We start from the raw sequence: 20,815 nt of genomic DNA on the forward strand, positions 1-20,815 counted from the left end.
GACTCATAAAACTGCAAAAGACTACCACTGAGTGAAAACCTCAAAAAATAAAAAATAAAGTCTCTTTAGAAAAAAGTATCTGCCAGATAACATAAATGTAATTGTAAACAATGGACTGATCATAGCTGAGCCCAGACCTCAACATCACTAAACATGTTTGGGATTGGGGTGTGTCTTAGATCCTGTAAATGAGACAATTTAACAGCTTTTATCTGTGCAAATCTGTGCTATATTCCTGCAAATTTCTTTTCAAAACTTGAAATAAGGCAAAGGGTGGATGCACTACTACAATTAATACATTCATTCATTCATTCATTATCTGTAACCCTTATCCAGTTCAGGGTCGCGGTGGGTCCAGAGCCTACCTGGAATCATTGGGCGCAAGGTGGGAATACACCCTGGAGGGGGCGCCAGTCTTTCACAGGGCAACACAGACACACACACACATTCACTCACACACTCACACCTACAGACACTTTTGAGTTACCAATCCAACTACCAACGTGTGTTTTTGGACTGTGGGAGGAAACCGGAGCACCCGGAGGAAACCCACGCAGACACAGGGAGAACACACCACACTCCTCACAGACAGTCACCCGGAGGAAACCCACGCAGACACACGGAGAACACACCACACTCCTCACAGACAGTCACCCGGAGGAAACCCACGCAGACACAGGGAGAACACACCACACTCCTCACAGACAGTCACCCGGAGGAAACCCACGCAGACACAGAGAGAACACACCACACTCCTCACAGACAGTCACCCGGAGGTAACCCACGCAGACACAGGGAAAACACACCACACTCCTCACAGACAGTCACCCGGAGGAAACACATGCAGGTACAGGGAGAACACACCAAGCTCCTCACAGACAGTCACCCGGAGCGGGAATCGAACCCACAACCTCCAGGCCCCTGGAGCTGTGTGACTGCGACAACTACCTGCTGCACCACCGTGCCGCCCCAATTAATACATTTTATATAATATTTTGTTGTTGAATATTTGTATGTCATATTTTCTCAATTATTTTTTTTCCAGTTGAAAATGTACCTTGTAACTCATGGCTCTCTCATGACAGGAAAAACAAACAAATGAAGAGTGCTCTTTTGTGGACTTTCTGCATTAGCAGGACTGTCTGGTCTGGTGCAGTGTTTTAAGTGGCTGTTGGTCTTGATAATCCAGGTCCATTTTCTTAGCATTGTGAACCTCTGTGGAGCCCAGTGCTTCATGCACGTGTATGTCATTGTGAGTAAAAGCAGAATTCACATACACAAGAATATAACCGTGTCTGTACACAGAAGAGTGTTTCCAAATTAATGTGCACACACAGGGAACAAGACTCGCCCTTTAGTAATGTTTGCTCTGAAACAGTTGCCAGTTCTGGTTATAAATTGGTGAAGTGCCAAGAGTTCCTTTCAGGGGCAGTGAGTGTATGGGGGTTAAAAGTTAGACCTGTGACTGAGAGGGGCCCTTGAAATGTTATTATGACACAGGTGGTGGAGCCCAATATCATACCATTTCATGGGCCCCAAAATCCCTATCAGCGTCTGTTTCCTTTCCAAGGAAGTCCTCCTAAAAGACAGTCTCTAAACTTTTTGCAAAAGGCCTAATTAAATGTGGTCTTCAGTGTACCTGACTGTAATGCTAGTGTCTTCATGGCTCAGACTACAAAGGCTTTCTCCACTCAAAGCAAACGCTAAGGTAGGTCTACGTAGTCTGCTACTGACAGTATGAACGGCCAACACCTTGAAGCAGAAAATGTTCATTTTGTCACATCCATGCTGTTTGTAAGCTCAGGCATGCCCAGGCCTAGGACTCACAAGTCTAAACAATAGGTTTGAAATGACTAAATTACATGAACATCTGTTATTATAATAGTGTTTTCCTGCACGCCAAGGCTGGCACTCAGTCACACTATTTAAAGATTAAAGAGCGCTAAAGATACAAACCTCAGACGTAAACACACACGTAAACTTGGCACAAACAACATAGCCTTAGGTCCATTCATCTCCCCCTGACCTTAAGCCTCCAGCCAGAGTAGATACATGCAGCCATAACAGAGTCATGTCTTCAGATAACCCACTAATCCCCAGGCAAACAAAAACACACGGATCCAGCCTGCAGACATTAACCCTGCGGACAGCAGAGCCCTCCCTAACACAATAGCAAGCTCTTTATTCTTAAAACTGCACTTCATCTGTGTTTACAGGAAATGTTCCACCTAACATTTCCCCATAGCAAAGAAAACCAAGAAAACATAACCCCTTTCCCTCTGTACAGAGTCTTCTCTGACATGGTCATCCTGAACATCCTCACAGCTTCGTATCAACACACTTAGAAGAGAGAAAGGGGAGCAAGTGAAACAAAAACATCCTGGATTTAGAGGATGGAGCAAACAAGGGAATAACATCTGATGGAAAGATGGGGGTCTATAAATGAGGACGAAAGCACGTAAGCAAACATGGAAGGAAGAAAGAAAGAAAGAAAGAAAGTGTCATGCGAACAGTAATGGTCAGAGTGATGATGGCTGTGTGTGTGTGAACGAAAGAGAGTAAGAAAGAAAAGTGTAACATGGATAGTAGTGGTGAGAGAGATTAACGGGGTGTGTGTGTGAGTGAGAGATGTTTTTATTGCCTCTTATCCCTCATTCTTTCACCACTGAAATACATAACCATTTAATATAATATAAATGTCTCCATTGTTCTGGAGACACAACTTATACTTTCACTTGTAGAGTGTGTGTGAGAGAGAGAGAGAGAGAGATAGTGTGTGTGTATGTGTGTGTGTGAGAGAGAGAGTGTGTGTGTGTGAGAGAGAGAGAGAGAGAGTGTGTGTGTGTGTGTGTGTGTGAGAGAGAGAGAGTGTGTGTGTGTGTGTGAGAGAGAGTGTGTGTGTGTGTGAGAGAGAGAGAGAGAGAGAGAGAGAGAGAGAGGGTGTGTGAGAGAGAGAGAAAGAGAGAGTGTGTGTGTGTGTGTGTGAGAGAGAGTGTGTGTGTGAGAGAGAGAGAGAGAGAGATAGTGTGTGTGTGTGAGAGAGAGAGTGTGTGTGTGTGTGTGAGAGAGAGAGAGAGTGTGTGTGTGTGTGTGTGAGAGAGAGTGTGTGTGTGTGTGTGAGAGAGAGAGAGAGAGAGAGGGTGTGTGTGTGTGAGAGAGAGAGAGAGAGAGAGAGAGAGAGAGAGAGAGTGTGTGTGTGTGTGTGTGAGAGAGAGAGAGAGTGTGTGTGTGAGAGAGAGTGTGTGTGTGTGTGTGTGAGAGAGAGAGAGAGAGAGAGAGGGTGTGTGTGAGAGAGAGAGAGAGAGTGTGTGTGTGTGTGTGTGTGTGAGAGAGAGAGAGAGAGAGAGAGAGAGAGAGAGAGACATTTTTGGCCCCTGGCTCTAGTAGGCGGTGCTTATTTGAGGCCCCGCCTTATTGCCTAATGTCGGTGTCGGTGCTACAGCTGTGCACGTGGCCACGGTAAAGATCAGCGTTCTGAAACACCGGCTTCAGTGCTGTTGCAATCCACTGAGATCCACTTCCCTGGCCTTCTGCTGGCCTTTCACTGCCCAGAGTGCCGGCGGGAAGCTCCGGTGGGGCTCATGAGGAGCAGAAGAGACGCGACTGGAAATCCTGAACCTGGAACTCCTCCTCTTCCCCGCAGAGAGCTGCCCGTGAGAGCGAACGATTTGAGTGTGGCGGGCGTTTAAAGAAGTTGGTGTTGGTAGATGGGCAGGGTTGAGGCAGTGGCGCCTGCTCCTCTGCATCTCTCTCAGCTCCATTATGGTGGATAAGGGTCCCCTGCTGACCTCAGCTATTATCTTCTACCTGTCCATCGGGGCAGCGATATTCCAGGTGCTGGAGGAGCCCAACTGGAACCTTGCAGTCAACCAGTACAATGACAAGAAGGAGAAGATTCTGAAAGACTACCCGTGCCTCACCAAAGCTGACCTGAACAGGATTCTGGAGGTAGGCTCCTTTTACACAGACTTTGTGACCTCCAGACCTCACTACCACTGTATGTTTTGTGATGTAGGGTGCAGTGCCTTAGCCACCTGTGTGTGCTCAACTAAAGATGCACATAGAGGTGTTTGCACTGTGCTTTGTTTATATTGTCTTATGAAAAGACTCCGTTGCATGACACTTCATCTTTCTCCATTTAAAAGTTCTCCAGGTTAGTTTTAAAAGTTCTTTAAACATGTCCTACTCCATGCACCTGTGAACTGGAGATTGTAATGTTATTCCAAGTTAAAAACCACTTCCCAGAGACTGTAATTTTACAGCATTCACAGCTTTCTCTTCATTGTGTGTAAGAAATTGCTGCATGGAGTATTTGGGTCTGGTTTCAGGAGCATTTCCTCACAGTTTCAACAGGTGCACTTTATATTTGGATCCAGTAAATTATACCGCAACATTTTGAAAGCACAAAACAGGGCAGGAATCACACACTGATGTCAATAACTATTCATTGATCACTGTATTCAAAGTAATCATTGAACACAGCAGCTGTCCTTTTCATTGTGTTTAAATTTCACGAGGAACAGACTGTTTAAAAAGCTCCAAATTTATTGGAATAAAGTCTTTTAACAGTGACTCCCACTGACATTTAAGGTTTTTCTCTTTTAAAGTTACTATTTTGGTGATACAGCTACTCTTTTGGATAGTGATGATATATTATTTAAACTCAGTAATTATTGAATGAAACATGAGACATAGTACTATATTACCTGTTATTTCACTTCAGATATATTAAGAAATATTCTGCTTGGTGACCCACAGAACTAGTTCCAGGACTAATTCTGACATGTAGTGAAAGGCAGCGTTTCCCAACTGCAGCTCCACTTTATGAGATTATTTTTAATTGCCAGAGGTTTCATTCCACTGTAATCTGTTTGTGTCCTGCTTAATGGCCACTTGTTTTTGCCTCATGTCATGAACTCATAATGGGTTGGTCACCTCATAAGACTTGAATAGACACACTGTCTGCACTTGCTCTTCTTGCCTTGGTTTCTTTGTCTGTTCGTTTACTTGACAATTTACGATTCTCAATTAATGCCTGTAATCTGAGTGTTGGATAAGGAAATATAGTTTATGGTTGAAGACCATTGTGTTTACACTGTCTCAGACTTTTATAACTGCAAGTCATTATTTTTGCACATGGCCACTTTTATACATTCAAATGACCTGCTTTTAATGGAAGATGTGCACTTAAAATAAGCCTCCAAATGTAGGCGGTTGTGTTCAAACTACTCAAACAGGTGCAGTAATGTAATGAGAACATTGATATATATCCCAATATATATGGTGTCATGTCTGTTTTTGTGGTTCCCAACTTTCATCCATTACTCTCCTGTATCTCATAGCTTCATTACTTTTATATCAAGCCTGATCCAGAGAGGGGTTTCTGAGAGGCCAGTTTATATTTGTTAAAGTTTGGAAGATGCCGCTGGTGAAAGGTAGTTTTATTAAACAGGGAATGTATGTTTTGCGCTTTTCTATTGTCAGTCTTCAACTCAATATCAAGACGGAGTAAAGAGGTCTAAGACACATAAAATGGCACAAAGACACTGACCTGAATGCCAGCCAGGACATGTTGAAACAAGTCCTGTCCATCTGCCCCTCCAGAGCTTTTTGGGCATTGAATAGCTGAAGCTTGTGCATAATTCATGAACCCCCCACCTCCCTCCCATAATGACCCCCCACTCCCAATGTAAGTGGAAGGAAAGTGGGAGAAAAATAATTTGTATGCCCCATTGAAAGCTGCAACCACCACCAACCCCCACTTCGCTCCTCTGTATTCGCTTTTGTCCCAGTTCGGTTGATGGTAGGTGGGTTTGGAATTGAAGGATGTGTGTATGTTGGCCAGTTTTGTGGAGGTTTGTCCAGGCTTTGTATGTCAGCTGTTAGAGGTTTGATCTAAACAGCCAGAAAAAAACAGAATAAGGCCAGAATAAAAAAAAAACCAGACTTTTACCAGAAGCAACACCTTCTGAATGTGCTGCTTGCTGCAAAGAATATTAAATCCGCCACGCGGTTATTACGAAGCGCCAAAAATGATTATAGGCTGTTCTAGCGGTTAACTAAATTCCGACATGAATGCAGATCCTCTTTAATTTCTCGGATGGGTTATGCTAATGCTTGTGGCTTTATGATTTATGAAGTACTCAGTTTTGTTTTAACTTAGTTTTGAGACTCTAATTTCAAATTCAAACCCACATATTTGATGGATGACTGTGTTCTGTTCTTTTGTACTGAAGTGGGCCTTGGTGCTACTATCAGGCAGCCCATTGTTTTACACAAATTAAGTTACACCTGGACTTCTTGGGAATGTTGGGTAAATAATTAGCCCGGATGGCAGCAAAACATTGCCTTCAGGCGTAACACTGTTGTAAGTTTAAGAAATTACTCATGTCCTGGGATTTTTTTTTTTTTAATGTCGGAAAACCCAATCACCCAGAGAAAGGAGGCCGCCTTCTAGCTTTGAATTATTTAGATTACAAGTTCAATAAGGAAAACACTTTTCAAATAACTTGAATGGGTATTTCATATCTTATCAGTGTAACTTTCTGGTGCAAGCGATTGGCATTGGACCCAGTTTTCTCTGGAACACAAAAACATGTTTATTATCACCATTTAGGTCCGAAAGTGATACCTGCTTCCTTCTTCAGTACTCTAAAGCATGTTGAGACGTTTATAACACAGTTTGCTCTTTAGCAAAGGTAACAGACGCCACATGAAACATATTAAGTTTAGAATTTCCAGAGATTTCAAAGGTTAAAATATACCTACTGACTAGGGTTACAGATTAGCTAGATTAGATGGTTTATGGATGACAGTGAAGCAATCCAGCCTTGAATGCTTCTCATGTCTAAATTCTTTTGGAGACTGAATTATGTCGATCATTAACTTTGCAAAGATATGATACCCTTTATGAGGATATCATGAACAGTGAGACGGTATACAGGGTTTGCAGACCTCTGTAAAAACTTCTCAGAATGTTATGTAAATTGACCTATTTAATTATGTTCGGGAGAATTCATACTGAACATTTCCATTGATGTTTAATGTGCTTTTCTTTTGTATTTAACTTTGATTCATTCTGACTGTAGTTTTTTCACATGGGGGAAAAATTAGCCTTATGTTGATTCCTTTTGACTGTCATCGTTGGTGTACTTGGTTGTCATAGCGTCTCAGAAATGCATCACAGTCCTGTCCACTGTAACTTAGCTTCACAAACCAAACAAAGAAATATTCTATTAGTTTTAATATGTGTTTATTGTTCAGGGTAATCTTTCACTTTGAGATGTATTTAATTGCATGCCGGGAGCAACTGCAAGCCAATATGTTTTGGCTACTGTAATTTAGACCATGAGCTTGACCAGTGGTGGCTCTTTAAAGCAAATGGTGTAAGACTTGCTTAATGCTGAAAAAGGTTATTATAACAATAGTAGAACTCTTTTGGGTACTATATAGAATCATTAAAACAATTTTAAAAGAGCTGTATTCAACATGTTCACTGTTTTAGAGACCTTGTGACCATTTGCTTTGAAACGATTCTTTGTTTTGGCACAACCCTATACATAAAGGCATTGCTTTTACTAAAGAGCCCTTGAGGAATTGAATCTTAAACAATTCAGGTGCCACAGAAAAGGTAATTGTAAGCCAAGAAACTCGTGATAATCATAAGAGATTCAGAGGCTACATAAGTCTCGTTGTTAGAAGATTCACAAGCCTATCATCAGCGAGTCAGGTGTGTTTTGCTTGATAGCAAGACTTTCCTTTGATCCAAGAAAGAGCCATTTTACTGACATGCAAAGCGACCAACCGTAGACTGCTGTTTAGTGTGGTGCAGAGTATTAGTACAGTGCTGCAACACAAACACACCTGCGGAAATAAAACTCGTATGTGCTAACCAAAATGCAGGAGTATTTAAATGCTTCAAATAAAACCTTTTTTTTTTTTTCAAAAGTCTATCTTGTTCAGACCTATTGATATGGAATTTTGTGTTTGCTTAATCTCCACAGTATTAAGGAAAACCCTCAGGCAAACATCCTAGGGCTAGATTTGACTTGTTCCTCAAGTGCACCTGGAAAAGCTGGCCAAATACCATAAATGCAAATGTACTGAATATATATGTAGCTCTTGCACCCACTGGTTTGATGAAAAGAAGTGCATATCCATGGACATGCAAGCAACCAATCAGAATAAAACTGAAATTACTGATAGCTGGGGCCAGTTTAACGTACTTTAGATATCAGACGTCTCCTATCTTTGTGGTCGAAGCAGCTGACGCTCAGACTGTTGTTTGAAACTTGAAGTATGAATCTTTGCTGCAGCTGTAATTTCGTAACATCGGTTTTGTGATAGAAACATGAACAAGGTCATGTGATTCTGATGGTTTAGTTACTCAAAACAAGAGAAAAGAGCTTCTGCACTGTCAGCCCATTTGTTTGTCTGAATTAATGGCTGACTGCACACTTTTTCACAACACTAATGATGGGATGGCATCCGAGCATGGGTGATGGCTGTAGAAAAATGTGACTGTTTAAGTGTGTGTGTGCGGGACATGGTTGGTGTATAAACTTGTTTAGTATATACAGCAGCATGACTGTATGTTATTATACATAACAGTAAGAATTATATGTGTTTGTATATATTCTCAAGGCGATATTTTAAAAAATAATTCAAATGTTTCAGGACACTTCTACTTGCCGATTTTTCAGTGCAGTGCTCTCCTCTGACCACTCTTCATTTATGTAATTTCAGGTCAGATTTGCCATGAAATGAACGTAGATGTGTTTCTGAGTGGATTAGATTCAAGAAAACTCACAAACAGAGAAAACGGAGTTTCTAAAACTGGTGATAGAGAAAATGGACCCCTAATAAACATTCAATATCAGTTGTTTTAGCTTTGAGTGATCAGAGACACTCTCATTAAGCTCTTATGCCTAGTACCGTATAGTCGACAATATTAGTGTCTATTGCATCATTTAAATCATGATTGACATTATGGGTCTCTGAATTTCCTGGGCTGCTAATGAAATCTCTTTTCTGACTATGAAACTGTTAAATGGCTGTATTATTTGAGGCTACAGCAATTCAATCCCTGCCCCTCAGAGCAGCTGTTTCAAGTTCTTAGGCACCTTGTGCTCTCTCCATGCAGAGGAATGGAAAACTACCCGCAGTGTAGATCCTTCAGTCACAGAGTCAGCTGGCTGATAACAGTTGGAGTTTGTCATTGTGGGTTTACCACATGCTGTTTATCAGCGCTGCACCGGGCTCCACCATAGAACTTTCTTTTCTCTTTCCCTTTCTACTAGTGTAAGTTTGCCTGTGGGTTTCAAATCCAGAGGAAGATTGGGGCTTGCTTTGAAGAGAAGAACTATCACATATTTTATAAAAGAAACTTTTCTACTCTATAGTTGTGGATCTTTGTGGGATTTTAGAAGCATTTGTAGTTTTTAGATTTCATAAACTTCTTCAAAGGTCTTTGATGTTTTGCCCGGTCAGCTGTGCTTTTTAATGCCGCCAGCCTTGAGGACTGATTGACATTGATCAGATAAGGAAATGAACGTGTTAGCTTTACCATTTGTTTTGCCATGACCTTCCACAGACCAAACAGTGACTAAGGTTATGATGGTACAGAGCTAGACTAAATCATTGTTGTTGACTTTCTAAAAGCTGCCTGAAACTATACACATTTCCAGTCATCTTGGGACTTCTTATTCTTTTGAAAAACATGCTGGCTTTGTGGTTGGCTTTTAGGGAATCCGACAGAGGCTGGCGGTAATGTGACAGAAGTTGGACCGCTGGTAGTTGGACACTGAAGTAATGCTGAGCTCAGAGTGGTTTCAGGGGACTTGGAGGAAACCTCTCATTGTCTGTGCTTATGGCAGGACCATTCTTTGGAAGCTGAAGTGCCTGGGGGACTGTGGCTGATGGCAACATTATGCCATGATGCTTAAACTTGCGTCATATTTTCGAGGTCTGAGGATGAGGGTGGTTCTGGCCCTTGGAAAAGGCTAATAAGGCGTTTGACAAATGCATTGTACACAGACAGTCTGCAACAGCACAACAGCTTTTGTGGCTTTTGAGGCTTTGGAACATTGAGGAGGCCTAGTTTCTCCTCTTTGTTATTATTGTTAGGGTTCTTATTATTGTAGCACACAGTGTTGCTTCATTATCATTGCCAAATTTGTCATCACTGAAACAAATCCTTTTTATTCATCAGACACTTTGGCACCTATTTACTTCTGTATTAATATTTGTTGCTCAATATTATATTACCTACTGCATAAAGAGACAAGTTTCAACCATTGCAAAAGATGGTAGACCTTAATATTAAACTGGTTCATGTTACTGGTCCATTCCAAATTCTTCTTCAGAAAGAAGACAATGAGACAATGTCTAGAACATTTCTCAACATTCCCTTCATCAAGAGAAAACACTCTTTCAGAGGCATATTGACTTCCTTGATACCATGGACTAGGGAAGAAACAATGTTATGATATTTCATGCATACCTGTGATAATAGGGGTGAATTAATCAGAATATTACGGGAAAAAAATCTTTACTTTTGGTTTCATTATGAATGTCTGTCAGTAAAATGTCTATCTGATTTTCCCTTTTTTTATCCATTTGTTGTACCAGTAAGGATTGCCCTGTTGCAGTTCATAATAAACCCTGTCCATTAAGATGGTACTCAAAGGTCGCCATTTTTTCCCCCTATAAAAAGTAACCCGAGGCCATGTTTGAACCAACAACCTGGTGCTACATGTTGTGCCACATTTTTATTTATTTATTTATTGGAGAATGCTTCAGTTTTGATCATAAGCAGCTATGTTTGGACCACACCTATGTCAAACACAACTTTCCCTTTAAGTAACCTCTGGTCTCAGGTCGAGGGATAAGTCTTTTTTATGACCCAGGATGATTTAGAGTTGACCAGCTGATAAACCTTCCGAGAGTTATGGTCTAAGGATATGGACTGCTGTCTTGGTCATGTCCTTTATCGGCAGTGGAGGAGTGCAGATAAGCTGTTGATGAATGGCCTGATTGGGAGTTCTTCTCAGTGTAAATATTTTGCTTCCTTGGTTTTGAACTGGAGCAACAAGTCCTATCCAAATGAGATTTACATGGAGATGAACTGAATTTAATGCACTTATGACCGGTCTGAGCTGGATATGCATAACTTAGAGGTGTGCAAGTACCACAGTACAATTTGCTGTTTACAAAAAAAAAAAAATCACATGTCCAAACATATATATGTAAATCATGTTTTGGTATGAAACCAAACGTTTTCTACAATTGTCATCACATGCTGATGTTTAGAGTTGTGTACTTGACGTAGAACTGCCCGTATTAGCTATTGGGATGGTTAATAAAAACACAGAAACTCTTCCCAAAGATGCAATGAAGTATTCTACCAATATAGACCGATAAATTGGGCTGATTTTTGGTAGGTCCAGAGCATCCCATTCTATTGCCCCTCCGCCTTTTTTAAATGGAGATTGTACAGTGTGCACAGCTGAAATTGTGTCAGAAATGGTTACACCAGAAAGTAACCAAATACACTAATTAGTGTGGCTGTCTAAAGCTGTAGTAGAAATAGAACTGAGTCCTGAATACTGAAAAGATGTGCATGACTTATATTTCACAGCCAGAGCAGCCTTAATTCTATCTGCTAACGCACATTCATGCCAAAACACTGAGTGTAATCATCAAAACGTTTCAATGAGCTGCATGTTTAGTTCAAGGACGTCTTGATTTGTAAACACACATTTTGGCCAAACTCCCACACAATTCTCTTCTCTGTCCAGTCACACTCACTGCTGTATGCTAAGCTATGGGTCCTGTGTCATGTCCGTGCATGGTGCAATGTTGACAGTTGGTGAAATCAGATTGGACAGACTTATGTGTACATGTTTGAATTTCACAACCAGATACATTTTCGCTTCTGCTTTCAGCAGCTATCCTGTCTTCAAAGAAGCTATTTGCAGAAGCCCTGTAGACGCAAGATTTCAGATCCCTTTTTAAAGAGAGTTTAAGAATGTCACATGTTGTGTTCTTGGCCTGCAGCTGGCACCATACTGTAGTCTGTGTAAAATGGAGCTTTTCTTTGGAACTCAACAAGTGTCTGTAAGCTTTTTTTGAAATCTGAGGTTTTGTGTCTGTGACATTCAGAGAAATCATTCAGATCCCTTTTAAAGAGTTTTAAGGTCATCACATGTTGTACTCTGGGCCTCCAGCTGGCTATAGACTTTATAGTCGTCAGAATGGAAAATTTTCATTTTGCTCAAGTCTTAGCAGGTGTCTCCTAGTCCTTATCCAAAGAAATCTCATATAACTTCTCAAATGCTCCCATGCTGCACCAAATGGTGACTCCCATAAAGCCTAGTGTCCCATCATGATGTATTCAGCAGATGGATGAATCGCTGGCCCTCAAAGGCTCTTGACCAGCAGGGGCCTGTAATGGAGGGGCCAGCCACAGCACATCATTACTCAACACTGAGTCTACTGATTTGATGGGGCTGCAGGGACAGTGATTTATTCGCCAAAATTTCTCTTGTCTAGTCATGCCTCCCAGACCCAGACATCTCAGGAGTCATTTTAATAGCTGTTCAGCATCTGTTCTCTGAAGAACTCCTACTGTTTCCAGCTCTACAAAGTAGTGGGTAATTCTGCTAACTTCAGGATTAGTGCTTGATTCCCCTCCTCGGTAACCCGCCTATGCTTCAGCAGTAAAAGTTCTTGGGCAAGACTCCTAACACTACACTCCCCTACATCTATAACTTGATTAAAATTGTAGGAGTGCATGGTACCTCTTTACGCCATTGCATAGCTGTGTTTTTTTAATTATTGCAACACAAGGGAGAAATCTACTCCAAAGCTAGAAGAGCTAATTGTGTACATATGCCTTCTGTGGAAATGAAACTGCAAAATAATTCCTGTCACTGAATAATTTCTGGCATTTAAGTACTGTGCATGAAACACTGTTCTGATTTATTTATTTTATAAGACCAGATTAAAGACCAGACACACATGTCAATTTCTTGGAACAGTCTGCTTATAAATGTTAATTATTCCACTCTTAAATATAAAATTTCCTAAATAGTTTTTGGCTTAGTTTCATAGCCTGAGATCGCCCCTCTTTTCTTAAATTTCCAGTCTGATTTTGATCACATGGTTAAGGAGATATTTATTCATGAAATTGACTTGCAGAAAATGAAAAAGTATGTTAGATTTTCAAAAGGTATTTCTGCTAAACATTATTTTCATTCAAGACAGATGGTTTCTGACCTTTGTGCTAAACATTATGATTCTAGGAAAAATATTAATCGGTTTATATTTGTTGCATAATGCTCTCTCATGTACAAAACGTTATTTAAAGAGCCATACATTTAAAGGTTCTTTAGAGAAGCAGAAATTAATTAGTAGCTAAGTTACAAAGAAATATTTTTGCCAACTTTTTTTTTAAGATTTTTCTTAGAAACAGCAGAAGCTGGCGTACATAAAGTGACATAATAATGATTTATGGAATCAAATCTGCAGGAACCCAGTGATCTCCTGTCCATGATTGCATGGTATTATTATTATATCACTGTTGTTCAAACAAACATCGCTTCTCTACTCCAGCACTAACTAATAGAACTAATTAACTGAACTAATAGAAATGGTCCAAATTTGCTTAAGCAAAATATGAAAATGATTTGTCATTCTATTCCAAGATGCCATTTTGAACATAAGAGCTCTGTACCGGAATGAAGATGCTGTAAACACGGAAGTCCATAGTTTGTTGTTTTTGAGACTCGAACATTCAACTCGGTCAGCTGTTGTAAGTGATGTATTTATTTTCTTAAGCTGGAGGGAACTTTCTGAATGGTTGCCATGAGCAGACCCCAGCTGCTCCTTTCATCTGTGATTACACAACTGCCTGAATAGCTGTTTAGGGACAAATCCACTCTGTCGCATATCTGTGATAGCTGTGCGTGCCGAGGGTTTAGAAGCGAAGCCAAAAGCCCTTCAGGTGAGGGATGGTCGTCTCATGTCCCCAAGTGGCCTGTTTGTCAGCACTGTCCTCATCAGAGGCCTGCTGATGATCTCAGTGGTTCACAGGAAGGATGTGGTACAAAGTCTGGACTGAGACACAATAAATCCTCCAAAGTGTGCCTTCTTTACCCCTTAAATTAAAGGCTAATTAGCTGCTTATTCTTTTATTAAGTGTTAATCCAGAGATTTTTTCAGAAAGTACTTTGTCTATATATGCTCTTTTATAAAGGCTTTTGGAGTTTAATTGGTTAAATAGTTGTCTTTTTCTTTTCTAGGTGGTGTCTGAAGCCGCAGGGCAAGGCGTTACAATCACTGGAGATAAAACGTTCAACAACTGGAACTGGCCAAACGCAGTCATCTTTGCTGCTACAGTAATTACAACTATAGGTAAATGTCCAGTCTCTCCATTTCACAGTGCAAATCAGTCCAATCTGTTTATTGTTTAGGAATAAACAGCGGGAGGACTGATTATCTTAACTAATCAGATAGGACAGGAAGTAGTTAGCTTTATTTATCCCCTGCGGATCTCCGGAATCTGTTTAGTAATCATTTGGAAACAACCTGTTTAAAAGTTTTCTGGGCTGTTCACACTCTCAGGTGGATTGCTTGCTGTAGTGTCAGCATCACCAGAGTCTAAACGTCCAGTTCTGTGTCCTGATAAGAAGAAGTTGCTTGAAAGACAAAGACGGAGATAAGAAGAGTTTGATTTGATAAACCAGTGTGAGCAGAACATTTAGAGAACAACAGCATAATGATGTTTTCTCCTCAAGAAATGTTATAAAAACAGTTTTTCTTTATCTGATTGCGTGTGGAATTGTGCACCAAGTACAGACAACTCTGACTTTTCTTATTCTCTTTTCTTAGGTTATGGAAATATTGCCCCCAAAACATCATCAGGGAGGGTTTTCTGTATTTTCTATGGACTGTTTGGTGTCCCACTTTGTCTGACCTGGATCAGTGAACTTGGCAAGTTTTTTGGTGGTCGAGCAAAACACCTTGGACAGTATCTCACCAAAAGAGGTGTCACACTGGTAAGTAACACAAAGCTCAGTGGCATGTCCTTTTAACAATGGGTACAAAACAGTCTGTAATTGGAATTCCACTTGTTTTTCAAAATTTTAGCATAATTATATTTTTATGATGAAACAAATTATGAATGGCTGATTTATTTGATGTGACGATCCGAAGAATGAGTTATTGCTTTATGATAGTTGTAAAACGGTAGTTTATCTTTAAAAATGTAACAGTAGAATGGTGTATAGAGTGGTCACTATTTTACCTTTATCAATATTTTCATATCAAATACTCAGTTTATTAGAGAATATTTGTATATATGACATAGAAGTATTAAAAATAGTTTATATTAAATGCAATGATCAACAGTAATTGATTCTGAATGGGAGTTTGTCTTAACAGGACAAAGATTTTTCTTTTAAATTTCCTTTTTAACATTAATTTTTGTGCAAGAAATGTATGATTGCATCTCTAAATATACCTTTATCTCTTTTTTGGCTTTACAGAGGAAGGCACAGTTTACCTGCACAGCCATCTTCCTGCTGTGGGGAGTACTGGTGCATTTGGTCATTCCTCCATTTGTGTTCATGTCTCAGGAGGGTTGGACCTACATCGAGGGGCTGTATTTCTCCTTTGTCACTTTGACAACTATTGGATTTGGTGACCTTGTAGCAGGTGATTTGTACATTGATATATAACTAACTGTTGAGAATATATAAACTTTATAATTCAGGAGAACTGCCCTGAACCCTTAACTATTGACTCTGTATGTGTGAATGATGACTGCCTGCCAATAAATGAATTTATATCACTTTCCGAGAACCATAGGAAATGTCTCTTCCCCAATGAAACACAAGATTTGAAAGTTATCCTAATGCTACCATTTGTTCTGTAAAATATAATTCATGTGCTTTCCATTTTTGTATTTCTAGGTGTTGACCCCAATGCAAACTACCCTACACTCTACCGCTATTTTGTGGAAGTGTGGATTTACCTGGGCTTAGCATGGCTGTCCCTCTTCTTCAACTGGAAGGTGCGGATGGTCATCGAGGCCCACAAGGCTCTGAAGAAGCGGAGGAAACGGCGCAAGCTTTCTTTAGATGAGCTGCATTACAAAGAAAATCACAAGGCCCTGCATCTGCCCCCTACTGCCAACGATGTCAACATCTTCAGCTTTCTGAGCAAGAGACAGGAGGGTTACAATGACCTAATTAAGCAAATCGGTGCCAAGAAAGAAGGAGGTCAGTGTGCAAACGGCGTGACTGGGACCAAGTCAAAAGACTTCAACCGCTCTAAAAGCTGCAGTGATGCTGTTCCCATTAATGGAAACACGATTCTAAATCTGGACCGCTCCCCCCGGCAGAAGCGACGCTATAGCTTCAGTGACAGGGTCACTGTGGCCTTCTCTAAGTCTAAGAACTACCTGCTTGGTCAGGAAGGAGGACCTCTGCTAAACGAGATGCAGGGTGACGGTGACGTTGATGTAGAAGCAGACCCCGAGACGATGTTTGAGAATCAGCTGGATAAAGATGCATCTGAAGAACACGGAAATATCGGGCCGGGAAGCCACTCGGCTGGTCGCCACATGTGGGAGTCCAAGGAGTATCATCCTCTCATCTATCAAAAAGCCAACATCAGCTTCATCGATGAGGAGAATCTCCTGAACAACAACCTGGAGGAGGAGGAGGAGGAGGATGAGGAGGATGAAGACACTAAGCCCAAACTATCAACCTCTGATGAAAACATTGAATCTGAGACTGACTCCAAGGAGGAACAGTGTTCTGAATCTGAAGGCTCAGTGTTCACAGACAGATCTGAGCACTGTTCCTATGAGCAGCTGGTAGAGGAATACTCCAAGGAAGACAACACTGAGATCTGAGGCATCTACAACAGAACACAGACTTAATTAGACCCTCAGTGACTACATTTACATGCACACCAGAGGTTCAGTGTTAGTCAGACTAAGTAAAATGGTTTGATTGTTATTGTCTGAAAAAGGTCCTAGTTAAGCTAAACTTAGCCTGATTTAAAGCATGTGGTCTGTGCTAGTATTAGCCAGACTATACAAGCCAGACTTAGATCACTCCAGTCAGTCTCATATGGAGCTTTTGAGGTTTTTTTTTTCCAGAGGGAATTACTACAGTACGACCTGTGATGAAAACTTTTTTAAAATGATAGAAAACTTGAGACATAGAAAGTGAAGGCGCTACACCATTGCACATGGGAAGAAATGGGCTTAGTCAAACATGGATTAGTCATTGAATTTTCATATTTAAAGGGGATGTCTATGATTTTAAGGAAACGCTGTTCTCTCTGGTTTGTTTACATTCAGAAGCTCCACAGTTTTTATTGTGGAATGCTATGAGGGAAAAACTACTGTTTGAAAGTAGCTGAAGTTTAACTTGTCTAAGTTTTTACTCACTGTTTGAGTTACCATAGAAACTAATTTGGAACTCAAGTTGTTTAGTTTTGTAGTACTTATAAATGCGTTTGGCCGTCTCTGGAATTTGGAGACATTTCCAACTTCCATCCAAATGATCCAAAACAACAAAAATAATTCAAAAATAATTGCCCCCCTCTGAAGCAAGAATAGAGATAAATCCTCGTCTCCGTACATGCTTTTCGACTTTTGGATTTCCCCCCATTGTTTAAGTCTAGCATACAGTACTGGGCACTTTTTTAATGTATTTTTTTACCCTTTTATTGACACTGGGGCATTCAAGCATGCAAACAGACTGGAGAGCAGCAAATGGTGAAGAAACATCTTCAGAACTTTAAAAAATCGTGAATGTCACATTTTAAATAGAACAAACAGTCTAAAAGGTAATCGCAGCTGCATCTTGAAGAGAGTTTTTACTGTAATGTAAATAGACATTTCTGCAATTAGTCTTTGTTCGGTCCAGTTTCTTAACTTGACTGAGTCAATCTAATGTGTGCATGTAAACACAGTTACTGAGAGTTTCCTAGATTGATTTTTATTTTTTTCCACTTTTGGACATTTTGCACAAACTTGAAGATGAGACTTTTCTTGTGCCTGACTTTATCAAACAAAGAGGACTGCCTTTGTGGCCTGTGAAATGTCACACACATACTAAGGTGTTAATTTAACCAAAATGGAATCTGAAGTGCATTTCAGTCAGTATTATGGCAAGCAAAGAAGTGGCGTCTTGCAAAAGATTAGCATTTGTCTTCCTTTGCTTTCACTTCAGCCAAATGATGACCAAAATGAAGTCCACAATTTCATTTATTGACTGATGCTATGGACAAATGGAGGTTTTAATTTTAGAAACTTTCATGACATCTTGACAGTTGCCAAGATCAGTAGTGGGTTCGGCTCTAATTTTCAAGTAATGTCGTAAATGTAATTTATTAGATTGTGAAAACAAGTTGACCTGTAATTATATGAATTGCATAATCAGTTCAAATGGATCCATGGTTTATAGACTATGAACAATAATGAAAAGTGATTCCTTTGAGAATTGCTCCTGGTTCTCTGACTCGTATGCATCATATTGGTGTTTTTATCTTAATCATAATGAAGGAAACACAAACTTAAGTTTTACCCACTTGTATGGGTTTTGTATTTGTTTCTCCACATCTGACCACCATCGGTTCCCTAAATCTCTGAGTGTAAGAGGGGTAGCAAAGTTATATCTCAGCCTTGTAATATATTTTTAGTATCACTAAGGAAAGATGAAACTGACCGTGATGGTTGGTACATGGGAATGCAAATGGAAATTCCCAATGCCCCTGGAGTTCTTTCATTGGATTGCACACAATCTGACTCACAAAACACACCACTCAGATGGTTTTTAATTGCTGTACCACTCCATCCAATGCATCTCATTACAATGAGATACTTTCATTTGAAGGTCTTCCGTTGCTTGCTAATGCCTTGTGTTTTGTAAATTATATTTTAAATTGGTATATGTTTTTACTGAAAAGGACAACTGTTTGTATGTTTAGCCTACCCCCACCCTTTTATTAAATGTGAAGATACATGTAAAACTGGTCAAATTTCCTGAAGAACTTAAGCGGTGTTAAATCACTTTTGTTTTTGATTAATATTACAGTGAAAGTATAATAAAATATTTTTAAATATGGATTGTTTTTGTGTAATATTTTGATGTCTCATATATCATTTCTCACCATACTGTGGCATCAGAGTGCTTTTTATTATGGTACTGAAAATCTCTACTGTCTGTTGTAAAGAAATCACTGGACAAAGCATTGACAGTTTTCCTCTTATCCCAGTTGTACCAGCTTGTGTTAGTTTCCAGAAGTCATAGAAATTGTGACTGTAATCTACAAATTATATATACATCAATGACAAATTTAGAACAAACTTACATGGTAATGTTAAATTCAATGTAGAGTTAACAGTAAGTCATAAGGATGCATTTTTGACAAAGATCTAAGCTGCTACTGACTTTGTTTATTAGCAAAGCTATCCTTGTGACTCCTGCATTAAAAACTAAAGCAGCAGAAGTTGGACACCAAACACGTCTTTAATTCTCTACTACATTTGTGGAAAGTATAAAACTGACAATTTAATTTTTAACCATTCATTGTTAGTAGTCAAGACATCTTTCTTCAATTTTTAATCATCATATTCTGTAGCGTGTGTCATGATTTTCAACTAATGCCAATCTTGATCCTTTTGACAACAAGAATGCAAGGTAAAAATGTGGATATCCTGCTGACAGTTCCCGCTACAGGTTCTCACACTGGGCTCCTGCGTCATGACACTGGGCAACTCCAGCGGATGGATTCAACAGCTTCCTGACGGGGTTTCCTGGCTTCCTGGAGATTATTTACACTGTTGCACATATTTGAGCAGTTTCATCTTCATTCTGTCTCCCACTGCAGAGATTCTAGTTTCTGTGGACCAAATTCGGGATTTGATGTTGGAGTACCGCCCCGCTGTGTTAACATGTCATAAATGCATGTGGCTCCTGGAAACGGATTAAGGCTTATGGGGTTTTATTTCTGTAAAACCTTCTCAGATGTAAAGGCCAAGTCTAATAATGAATCTAAAGGGATTGAAAAAGTCCAGAACCAAAATAGATGCCATTTACGTTCCCAAATTACTTCTCACCCAGAGATTCAGTGAATCCCGGTGTGTTTTACAAGTAAACACTGGACATCTGCCCAAAAGTGGCTACTGCTGTTCTGCTTTGTTCAGGACATGACCTTGTAGACTGTTTACATTTTTGTGCTCCAAGTGACATGAGTGACCATAAACAGACTTAACGTGAGTTACCAAGGTTAACACGAGCGCTCTTAACTCTTTCACTGATGTCAGGAGCTAGAGTGTCTGAAATGTTTCAGTCATTGATGATGCTGTTTGTGTGTTGTGTCGTGTGTATGTGTGTTTTGAGTCTCGCAAATACAAGCTATGAACAGGGCTGGGTAGAAACTACACTTATAAAAAGGTACTTAATTAAAATAGATATATACAGAATATTAATGAATAAAGGAAAAGGTTTTTACCCATATTTGAGCCTGCCACATTTGGCTCTTAGTTCCTTTTTAGGGTTTAAATTCTTTGTTTTATCTCTGCTTGGGAGCCCAAGTGATCTTTGTGGAAAACAGGTAGTGTCACAGCTACACAGCTTCAGGGTCCTGGGGTTCACAGCCTCGGGACACGGCGACAAGTTTGGCGTGTTCTCAATGTGTCTGTGTGGGTTTCCTCTGAGTGCTCCGGTTTCCTCCCACGGACAAAAACCACATGCGGTTGGCTGTGTTACGTTATCCACAGGTGTGTGTGAGA

At 40.1% G+C, this 20,815-nt stretch overlaps 1 protein-coding gene across 1 annotated transcript; it reads left to right on the forward strand.

Annotated features, from left to right (window-relative positions):
• Window positions 1-3,458: 3,458 nt before the first annotated feature.
• Window positions 3,459-19,112, forward strand: kcnk5a (potassium channel, subfamily K, member 5a). The gene is made up of 5 exons (XM_066675381.1): window positions 3,459-3,948; window positions 14,304-14,415; window positions 14,893-15,059; window positions 15,549-15,717; window positions 15,975-19,112. The coding sequence occupies exons 1-5, from the start codon at window positions 3,763-3,765 to the stop codon at window positions 16,919-16,921; spliced, it is 1,581 nt and encodes a 526-aa protein (XP_066531478.1). The 5' UTR covers window positions 3,459-3,762; the 3' UTR covers window positions 16,922-19,112.
• The last annotated feature ends 1,703 nt before the right edge of the window (window positions 19,113-20,815 follow it).

Source organism: Hoplias malabaricus, chromosome 1 (genome assembly GCF_029633855.1).
Source record: "Hoplias malabaricus isolate fHopMal1 chromosome 1, fHopMal1.hap1, whole genome shotgun sequence".
In the NCBI taxonomy this organism is placed as follows: Eukaryota; Metazoa; Chordata; class Actinopteri; order Characiformes; family Erythrinidae; genus Hoplias; species Hoplias malabaricus.